The 11,604-nt window shown below is 39.8% G+C and overlaps 1 protein-coding gene across 1 annotated transcript; it reads left to right on the top strand.

The window, feature by feature from the left end:
- The first annotated feature begins 2,796 nt into the window (after positions 1 to 2,796).
- hoxc12a (homeobox C12a) lies at positions 2,797 to 5,882 on the top strand. Its single transcript, XM_014982718.2, has 2 exons — positions 2,797 to 3,761; positions 4,877 to 5,882. The coding sequence occupies exons 1-2, from the start codon at positions 3,164 to 3,166 to the stop codon at positions 5,113 to 5,115; spliced, it is 837 nt and encodes a 278-aa protein (XP_014838204.1). The 5' UTR covers positions 2,797 to 3,163; the 3' UTR covers positions 5,116 to 5,882.
- Positions 5,883 to 11,604: the final 5,722 nt, after the last annotated feature.

Below are 11,604 nucleotides of genomic sequence, written 5' to 3'. Positions count from 1 at the left end.
ATGGAGTCACGGGAAACAAACAAACAGCGCTTTAATTTCTCTATCTGAATTTGAAATTTTGGAGCAACAGATTTAAATATAAACATAAATTATTCATGTTTGAAAATTAGGTCGCCATGTTTTTATACCAAGATTTTATTTTATTTTTCTCACTGTCAAGTTCAACTTTTTTTTTTATTATTATTTTGGTCAAAGCAATGAAAAACGGCTTGCTTTTGGTGACGGTTTCCTTGATTCTGCATATTAACTAAATTATTAAGAGTTTGTTTTAGTTTTGATGTTTAAAATGTGTCCGTTTATGCTCCCATTATTTAATTACTTACACGGAGTGTTGTAGTAATTTTGTTTGGTAGTGTTTTTTTTTTTTTCTGGTGCTCAGTATCCCTGGACAAATGTATTTGGTGTAAAGAAAAAACTGTGGCTTGCTGTTGGTAGTTGTAAATCATTAAATTAAAAATTATCCAAACTTTTCAGCTGAGAATATTGACATTTCTGTACATACTTTATCTTTCCCCAGTAAGTTAGTTTCTTAAGGAAGGCTTTCTACAAAGCTTCCATAGGGCAATAACTGTGGAAACCTGCCTGCAGAAAATCAAAGAGAGAAAAGAAGGAAGAAAAGGCCTTTGTTTAGGCTATTGCCCCGTCTAGGCAGGACGGGGGGATTCCAGTTGGCTAATTTCAATAAGGAGCAGACAGTGTACTAGACAGTGACCTTGACAGTGCTCCGTTTGCCATTATATTTTACCAAGAAGAATTTTTTTGTATTGTTTTATTACATATCGGGGTCAGATATGGGACTGTAGCAGAGCCTGGAGACTTCCTGTGCAGACACGCATTTGTTTGGATCTGTGGACCGGAGGCGTGGAGAGACGAGGCTGGGAGGTGCAACACATTGCCTCTTCTTCTCCCCCGAGGTAAAGCGGCTGCTACCATCCTGCACCTTACTCATATGCACGGTCGCTTTTTGTTGCCATCACCACACCGCACCGTGTTGCTTCTTGCTAGCCGTTCCGACAACACGAGAAGCCGCGAAGTGCCATAGCTGCGCTCTCATATTATGTTGGACTAACGCGCTGCACGCATTGCGAGACTCACTAACTAGATGAAAGAATGTGCAGTGATAGGAGCTGCGGCGAAGGCTGAGACTCAGCAGCCTGTCCTGTTAAAAAACATCTGATATTTGTCTTGCTATTTAAGGCTTGAGCGCGGCTCCGTGCCTTTGGGCTGAGAGAGGATGCGTGGTCAAAAGTGACAGATACGGCTATCACATATCGGCTGACTTGCAAGTCGTTCCCAAACAAGTGTTTAAATGAATGTTGGTGTTCTCACATAACACCTCATTGGCAAATTTTGTAGCGTGGAACTAGGGCTATCTAGCACGCATGTGCAACTCTCTGGCTGCCATGCGCATTTTCCATTACCCTTAAATGCATAATAAGGTGATTGAATGAGGTTTGTTTTAAATTATTAACTATGTCATGTTTCTGTTACCTGTGGATTTACCTATTTATTTAAAAGAGTAGTGTTTTCTGCAACATAAATACATTTTGAACGTGCTCCATGAGAATTGCGACTGTTTATCCCCAATATATTCTGCAATATATATATATATATATATATATATATATATATATATATATATATATATATATATATATATATATATATATATATATAATGCTGGCTTTCAATTGGTTTGTCTATGTGAAAGTAATTTGCATTACCTTTAAGATAGAGTATTAGAGTTCAACATCAAGTTCAACGCACCGTGACTCTGCGTCTTGAACTTGAATTAACGCTGCACCCGCGTCCTTGGCAGCCTTTAAGAAATTTAAACACATTACGATATTAAATTATTTGTTCATGCTCTTTCCCTTCACTTTCTCCAAATCAGAAGAATTTTCCATGACGTTATTTTACTTTCTTTCTCTTTTTTCAACGGCGACTAACATCGCAGAGCCATACATGACATCTGTTGATATCAATATCTTGACTGAGCATTGGAGCAAGTTCTGTAAAAAAAAAAAAAAAAAAAAAAAAAAAATTCGTACTGGACTTGTTTAATAAGATCTTATCAGAAATAAAGGGGTGTTGTGAGGGTGCTTAGTCACAAGGAGAGATTTCAGAAGTTAGGCTTCACCGCTTTAGTGCGAGTTGCGACAGACTGATGACCAAACGCGTTGTAAACTTCTGAAACAGTACTTTACAGGATTTGTATAAAATCTCCTTTATCAAACACCCTTTTTTTGTATTTGTTCACAATGTGCATTGAAATTAAAAGGTGAGTTTCTTGTCTGCCTCCATATTTGCTCGGTGTCCTCACACCCGCTTCTAAATCAACTAATTAGTGCGATATAAAGCAGAGGGCCTCTCCGCTGATTGAATCAGTTAAGTGCCCTCTGATATCTTGTAAAATTCATATAAAAGAATTGTGAGAGGTGTAACTATCCCACCAGAGTTTGGCCAGCAACGTTTATTGGAGGTATCTGTTAAAGTTGCTCATGTGAGGTGTACTAGAGAATATGATGTGAAATATACGCTCTTAAAGTAACCTTGTAGAATATCGTCTTCTTCGTCTTCTTCTTCCTCTTCCTCCTCTTCTTCTTCTTCTTTTTTACAGACCCAGTGGCTTCAACTCGCTGACCCTGTTACTGTAAATATGAGCAATGAGGATCAGTCTTTTTCTTAAAACAAGCTTGTAAATTGGGGCATCACGATTTTATGTGACACAAAATTCAACCATAATTTGTTAGAAAACAAGAAGTCGTATACGCACCCTCTCTCTGAAGAAAAAATAGTTTTCATAAGAAAAAAAAAACTTTTGCCAGCATATAAAGATATTAAACGAGGCCGTGGACAGTTCCACTTGTGCAAATGGAAAAGAGACTCCCTTCTGGGCTCACACAGAGAGAGGGGGAAGAAAAACAAGACTCTACATTTTAAATAAAAGGTTTATAGTATTTTTTAAAAAGCTTATAAACCGTTGTAATACAGAAGTTAATGTTTTGTTTTGTCTGAGATGGACCAAGTGGGTGGTACCATGTGGAGCACAACTTAGCCTGGCCACGTGGTGCCGGGATAACCAATCAGGCGCGGCTCCAGGTTTAACTATGTTAAATGTCAGATTGCAATAAACTAGAAGCTGTTTGTCGGGCCCGCGGAAATGGGCGAGCATAATCTCCTTAATCCAGGGTTTGTGGGACCTCTGGTAAACATCCACACGGGAGACACGTTTTACTTTCCGAATTTTAGAGCCTCAGGGGGACAGCTGGCGGGGCTACCGTCTCTCTCCTACCCGAGAAGGGACAATGTTTGCTCCCTCCCGTGGAACCCTTCGGAGCCGTGCAATGGATACTCTCAATCCTACTTTAGCAGCCCCGTGTCTATTAACCCTTCCTTCAATCGGTCGTGTGAGATCACCAGACCAGAGGAGGGCAAGTGTTACTACAACAACGGGAACAGAGAGATCTGCTCAGGGGGCGGCGGCGGCGGCAGCGGCAGCCTCAAACGGGAGGACAGGGCAAGGGACGCATCTTCCCTAACATCTGACCACGGGATGCACGCTGGGATTGCGGGCGGCGTTGCCTTCTCCAAATATGAGTATGGGACGGAGCAGCTCACGCAGGATCCGCCGTCCTGTCAGTCGATGGAGTCCGACTCCAGCTCCTCTCTGCTGAATGAGGGCGGCAAGCCTCCATCCAGCGACACGCAGACCCTGGTGTCACCGGGAAGCCATTCAGGCAACATAGCCGCAGGCGGAGGTGGGTGCTTTTTGTTATCTGGACATTTTAGATCAATAGTGGTGCAATAAACGTGTTGCTACTTTTTGATTTTATTTAATATGGCTGCAGCTATATTCGCCTTAGGGAGGGATTGTTATTTTGATGCACATCTTGCAGCCTTTTCAGGCTGCAGGAAACATGCGTGGTGCGCACACGCCACTAGGGGTTGCCCTAAAATACCCCATGCACCATGTGGTTGCGAGCAATCCCAGAAAACCCCTTCTGAACTATAGGTGTCTCCATATTTTTGTATTTTTTTTTGGGCCAAAACATTCAGCTGAGATCATCATATTTCCGCAGCTTAGGTGAGCTGATTTTGCTGCCTTCTTTCACTGTTCAAGCACAAATCAGTGAACTGACTTAAAGAGGAGTCACTTTGGTTGACTGCGTCGAAAAGACAAGAGGGAGAGAGTTTGTCCTCTTTAATGACTCGTAAACAGAATTAATATCTGTCGTTGTGGACTTGAGCTGTTTAACGTGCTCCTGAAACTAGCACACAAAAACAAAAAAACAAAACAAAGACAAAAAAACAGAAGAAAAGTTAAGGTAAATGCTGTAGGTACGGCTTAGTTATTGCTTTAATGCTGTTTTAACTGCAACAATAAAACTTCCTGCGATGCAAAGCTGCGCTTTAGCTAACTGTGGCATCCTCTGTGCAGGGCAATGAAAGAAAAGATAAAATAAATGCAATCTAGTGAAAATGTTCAGAGACACTGAAGCAATCATCAGACTAGACCAAAACAGGTCCAACTTTGGTAGAATCGTGCAGCTTGCAGTGGTTATCATTATACATACACAATGCAGTTTTTGCGAAGAAAAAACAACAACATTCCAACTCTCTCCAACTGTATAATGTTGCATTACCATATGACACCATTTGCGCTCTAATTGCGCCCATTTATGGCTTAAGCGATTGTTAGAGTGACCTGTCCCCCTCTAAGACAACAGATGCCCCCGTAGCGTCGCCATAACCTTGAAGATGACCGTGGTTTTGTAGCCTAACTGTGTTGACTAATCTGCTCCTTGACCCCCTTCCTCCTCCTCCACCTCATCCGTACTCTTCAACCTCTTTCTCCTCGTCTCCTCTCCTCCAGGTGCCCCGTGGTACCCGATGCACACTCGGACCAGAAAGAAGCGCAAACCCTACTCCAAGCTCCAGCTGGCGGAGCTCGAAGGGGAATTCATGCTGAACGAGTTCATCACCCGGCAGCGGCGGAGGGAGCTCTCTGACCGGCTGAACCTCAGTGACCAACAAGTGAAGATCTGGTTCCAGAACCGCAGGATGAAGAAAAAGAGACTCATGTTGAGGGAGCAAGCTTTGGCCTACTTTTAGAGAGATTCGGGATATAGAAAGGTGATTCGATAAGCAGTAAAAAAAAGGAAGAAGAAGAAGAAAAAAAAGCCAAGCCTACTACGCTCCCTTAGGTCTTCTTTCAATGCATGCTCTCATATATCCATCTTTATTCACATTGCAGGCTATCATTAGATCCTTTTTGCTGGATTATCTCTAACGGTTCTCCCCCACCCCTTCAAAACAAGCCATTAAATGGCGTCATATAAGATGCACATCAGTGAGCCTTGAGGCGTGGTGTAATGGCACAAAAGCTGTGAAAATGTGTTTTATCTGTGTATCCCCCTACTCCCCGCCTTTGAACCACCAAAGCATATTTTTTGAGGCAATGTGACAACATTCATTCTGTTTTAGCCTGAGAGATGAAGGCGTAGAAGAGGTCGAGGCAGAAATCTTAAGATTTGGGCCTAAAAATATCTGCGAGGTCAGACAGCCTGACTGCAACGAATCCGCGCTGTAATGTCTTTATAATATCTTCAGTTAAGATCTGAAGAGGGGAAAAAAGAAAAGAAAAAAAAATCCATCGCGGCTGTTTTCTGCGTCCAATCGTGTAATTTGTTGCTCAAGAGGAGTGATTCCCATGTTTTCTTTTCTGTGTGTGCACGTTCACGGTCACGGGCAGGAGTGCTAGAAGTCTGGGTCTCTGCATGACAGAGGAGAGGCAAGTATAACAAACACATAAATATAACACAGCAACGGAATTTACAGCAGTACAGCCGAGCCTGACAGACTGCGCACTGAGGATTAAAAACAAAAACAAAAGAAATGAGTGCAAGCAATTTATATATATATATATATATATATATATATATATATATATATATATATATATATATATATATATATATATATATATATATATATATATATATATTATTAGTAGTAGTATTATTATTCTACTTCTTTTGTTACCTCTCAGCTTGTCTTAACAACAAACCACTGAGTCCTGCGTGAATTTTCACCGTTCGAAAACGGTCCTGGAGCTGCTACAACAGAAGAAAGTTCAGAACTTATGCCAGCGAAAACTCACGAAGGATGCGTGAATTGGGTGACTTAACAGTAGAAAATATTGCGTGGCAGTTCATCTCAGTCCGCCAGCTGTCACTCACATACTGTGGCGGATGTACGGTTTCAGGCCAAAAGGAGCATTTCTGAAACGTATTGGTGCTCGTGATAATTACAAAATGTACATATAAAGTAAGCAGATAGAATAAAATAATAATAATAATAATTTTTAAGAAGTTTCAGGCCTCCGAGTGTGCTCGCCCTTGGACTTGGGTGTGACCGCAGTATATTATCTGTTATGTATTATGAGTAAGCTAAAAAAAATAAAAATAAAAATAAAAAATGTTTGCAGCATGTTATTGATGTGAAAGTGCTACAAGTGGTATTCTGCGGGCCACTTTTTCTGTAGGTGACTTTTTGTACCCTTTCTTTTTTTGAACAAATCAAAACCATTAATATTAAAAAGCTTTTTAAATAAACGCCTTCGACGAATGTATTATTATTATTATTATTATTATTATTATTATTATTATTATTATTATTATTATTATTATTATTATTATGTTGCAGGGACGGGGAGCCGCTTAGGCCGACCTAATGTACTTGCAGTATAGTCTCCGTCCTTACCTTGTCCTCGTGTATAACTCTGTAAAATTAAGATATAATCATTATTGGTATTCGCATCCTTTTTTGAGGATCCCTTATCGCTATGTAATAGTGCTTTATGTTACTGATCGTCTTGTACAATACAGCATTCCATAACTATACCTCTCTCTATGTAGCCAGTTTGTAACTGTAAGGGGTTGGTGAGAATGTATAGGCCGACATTCAGAATGGATTTTAAAAAAATAAATAAATAAAATTTTGTTATTTTTTACCATTCACGACATGTTAAAAAGAACTCTGCTTTAGTGTAATAGTTGTCCATGATCGTACCTTTCATGATGTCGCCCACCCCACTGCATTCCTTCCTTTGCGCTTGTAAGGATTGCTACGTTGTCCTGTAAAAGTAATACTGATATGAATGTATATGCGTAAGGTCTTCAATAAACAGAATATTGAAACGTTTATTGGTGTTACATCAGTCTGTTATTGCATGGTACCTAGCTGCATATTCAGCCTACAAAAGAAAAAAAAATCAGTTTCTCTTCTGGGATAGTTTTATTAAGACCTGACCTAGAACTTTAAAAAAGAAAAAAATAAATAAATAAATATAACCACAATCAAATGCAGATTTGAAGATTAACCGGTCAGTTTGAGGTATCTGAGAAAATGTTTTGTTGGCGTATGGCTCAAGCTTTCAAATGCATGCTACATAGGAGCCCACACAGGTTGGCCTAATTTTACTATGGCCGACAGAAATACAAAAATAGGTTATAGGTAGCTCTGATATAAGTGACCATGCAAAATGGCGATTAGGTTTACATTGTACACCCTATGTTGCAATAACCTTTAATACGTACTTTGTGGAAACGTGCTTTTCTTATGAGTAAAAAAAAAAAAAAAAAATGTGTCTTTTTAAAACCCCTCAAGTTTGACCTGATCAGTGTCACTGCTTTGCTACAAGCCTATAACCTCACAGCTAAACACGCAATAGCTCTGTAAACCAGTAATAGGGTTACACCCCAGTGCTCCATATATGTATAAGACCTTTCGGGCTGGTCACTACTTGTGCGTCTCTGCGGTTTTCCTGAGCGATTTAAACGCGTGATAATTCTATATCGAAGCGGGGTTTTTTGTTTGTTTGTTTTCTTTTAATTAAATAATACCGGTTGAACATTCTTTCTCTGTGTTTTTAACCCGCAGAAGATTATATCTTGTAAGCTCTGCTAAGACTCTCCCTGCTGGCAGTGAAGTGTAAAGCCACACACTTGCTGAGCTGTGTTTTTTTCTGTCATCTAAAAAACAGCGCGTTTGTATTAAGCTGCTAGCAGTCTCAGTTAAGTGAAGTGTGTTTCCTGAAAAATAAAAGAAATCTTTGTGCAGTGTCAGCGTTCCGATCAGATGTTGCCATTGCACTGAACTGTGAAAGGCTGCTTCTGCAACCAAACTCATCATGCCATACTCATCTTTGCATTCTACCCACAACTCTCCTTATAAATGCGAGTGTAAGATTTCTTTCTCTCATTATATGACAATGCTCTGTTATGGGCGTTATAATATAGGCTTCGGTCCATTGCAGATTGTGTATTACAGTAGTTTCATTGTTTTCATACCGACGTTTTTGCAGTTTTCGGAAGCCTTTGATAGCTGTTTGCCTTACCTCTTGGCGAACTACATTTTCCGGTTTGGGTAACCTCAAAAAAAAAATATATATATCACTCAATAAATTCGTCACTGTGTTGCACAATAGCCTTGACTGAGCAAGTGTGAAAATCCATATAAGTATTGCAACATCCCCATTAAAACAAATTAAAAGTGATGTCTCCATTCATGCATGCTGGCACAACGTGTCCCACGAAATATTCATAATAATCACAGCAAATAGTCTATTAAATCTAAAATACACGGTTTTTAGAATTTTCTTGATAAGTGTATTAGTTTTATATTTGTCCTAGGATGATTTCATGGAGTGTAATAGGTTGAATCAAAAGGTGATGCAAAAGCGAATGTCAAACTCTAGTTTTGGATTTTAAAGAAAAATAGCTCCCAGATGCTCAATTAGGCGTTGGATTAGAGATGAGCTGAAAAATCCTTTTACTTGTCTACACAATTTTTAAGAGGTGCGTAAAGACATATTCCAGCAAATAAACTCGAATTAGTCTCTTTAGCAATGGAGAATAAATCCGTGCACAATCCGTAATGCACAATTTATTTTATTTTTATTTATTTTTTTTATTTTTTTTCTAAGCTTCAGTGAAGTATGTCAGTTAAATGATTAAACTGTCTGAACATAGGAGAAGATTCTGATTTATTCCGGAATGTGATGCATTTATAATAATAATAATAATAATAATAATAATAATAATAATAATAATAATAATAATAATAATAATAATAAAACATGTCGGTATTAGAATGTTTTTCATTTGTTCAATGTGATTTCCTGACTCTGTGCGCTACCTTCTCCAATTAGTTGGAGGCAAAACAAAATGTGCAAAACGCACACAATGAAGTTCAGGATCACTTCTATTGTTTGGAATAAATCCTTCATAGTAAACGGGGGGCACAAATAGGTTTCACTGATTCATGCAAAATTGAATTCAAGCTGTGAGAACTCTCCAGATGTAGGTTCCAAAAGCTGCGTCTTCATGCTTTTGAACTTGACATTATATTATTTTTTTGTTGTTGAAACTGTGGATGGAAGACGGAAAAGGAAGAAATCAGATTATCCAATTGTCATGATTTGTAACAAACAGCAACAGATTACTGTTCAGTAAACTGAGGAATTCGGGTCTTGAACAGAAACAATTAACATAATTTATTTAGCCGAATGCATTTGGGATTGTGAGGGGGAACGCGTGGGCATCCAAGCAAGCTGAGCACACCGTCATTGTGTTTCCCCGCTGTGATTAAACGCTGGCTTAATTTTCAGGCCAGTAATGGTGTATAAATTGGTTGGATTATTGTTGCAGAAATACTTGGCGAGGAGGGCTTTGACTGGACTTCTGTTCAGTTGAACATATTTCTCTTGGAACTAGCGGATCTGATGATTTTATTCTTAACTTTCCTTGTGGCTTTTGCTAGAAACATTTCACGCATACCACGGACTCCGTCGACAGTACTTTCTATGTTGCACTAAGCTAAGCAAAACGCTAACGGAATGATATGTCTACCCATGTCTACATAAGTATAGTTAAAAATTAAAGTGAGGAGTAGCTGTTAACTAAAGGCAGGTTGTCTCTTGTCTGCGCGCACGAGCTTCGGATATTAGGGTTTGCAGGTTTTTTACAATCTCTCTTTCACTGCTCTTGAGGACTTTTGACTTTGAGACTGGCTAAATCTTTTTATGGCGGCCAGTCTCCGCGTCCCAAAGGTCAGTGAGCTTCACAGTGCCCTTCGCAGAGAACTTGTGTGGCATGCGGTCTACGTCCCCCGCCGCCCCGTCTTCCGTTTATGGCACAAAGCTGGCCAGAGAAACAGAAAGCAGTGTTATTCCTGGTAAAGTGTTTCTGTTTGGAGAGTGGTGCGTGCGTGCGTGCGTGTGTGTGTGTGTGTGTGTGTGTGTGTGTGTGTGTGCTCGTGAGTGCGCGTGTGTGTGTGTGTGTACGTAGGTGTGTGGGTGCGTGTGTGTGTGAAGCAGCGTGAACAACACTGCAGGAATGGCCGTGATTGTTTCAAAGAAGAGTGTTAATGTGATAAAGACAGGATAGGTAGGATACTTAAAGTTGCAGATCCATATCTTTTTACGTCTCACGGAGCTGTTATGTATTGATTTTAGAATGATTTGAAATGAGTCCTCAATGCGCCCGCGTTTCTGTTTTGCCTGAAACGTGGCATCTTATTAATTTGTTTTTTCAGGGGCGACAGGCGTACAACAAAAATCCGGAAGTAGGCCGTGAGGGTTTCGGTGGCGCCACAAAAGCAGCTTTACCCCTTTTTACCCCAAGTGTCTATGGCGGATATGCGCTCCTAATCGATTTGTGTATCACAATTTCAAATCAGCCCTCCAGTCTTTCTGATTTTGGCGTTTATTTATTTACTTTTTGCAGCTTTTATCTGGGACCCGTCATAATCAATGTGCAACTTGTAATTAAATTAGTTTTTTGTGTTTAAATGAGATTCTTCACAAGAATTGCATGGGATTTTGTGTTGTTTTGCTTTTAGAAATATCTTTTTTTTTTTTTTTGATAAGGACCGTCTGATGCGTTTGGGCCTCCACGTAACCATGATGAAGGTCAAGTATGCTGGGGGCGGCCAGCTTGAACCTGCGGTACCTGCTGGAAGCTACTTTTTTATATATATAAATGCACGTTTGACATCACCTGCTCAAAAAAGAATTCGCACTGTTTCAAGGCACATGAAGTGTAGCTTTGGTCACAGTGTTAGCCTACAATAATACAGGTATACAATTCTCAGGGAGTTGTTTCGTTTACTGCTTCTTTTTGCTCGAGCGTCTCAGTCTGCACAGCGAGCAATAGCGGTGGACTAGCAGGGAGCCATTTTTAGTGATATCGGAAGCATTCAAAGCGCGGAGCATCTATTTAGAGCTCACATTATGAGCCATTCGAATTCAACGGCGCCGCCGAACACGAAAAATAATATATTTGACTCTTTGACACGAAATAAGCCAACCAGACTGGACTTTGTCCCGGTTTAAAAAAAAAAAGAAAAAAAAGAGACTTTTTTACGTCTCGGTTTGTCTCATGGCTATTTGTTTTTCTCTCGCCTCCTTGTAATAACCCAATTAAGACATTAAGACATGTTTTAAATTAATCAAGTCAAGTTAGTCAACGGATGTAGAGGTGATTGACAGCTCAAATCCAGATTTAATTTAAAATTTGGGGGGAGGGGGAAAGGTGTGAG

This window comes from Poecilia mexicana, unplaced genomic scaffold (assembly GCF_051168715.1).
Source record: "Poecilia mexicana isolate PSO_F unplaced genomic scaffold, ASM5116871v1 scaffold_7, whole genome shotgun sequence".
Lineage (NCBI taxonomy): Eukaryota > Metazoa > Chordata > Actinopteri > Cyprinodontiformes > Poeciliidae > Poecilia > Poecilia mexicana.
The sequence above is the reverse complement of the archived record's forward strand: the minus strand, read 5'-3'. Positions and strand labels throughout refer to the sequence as shown.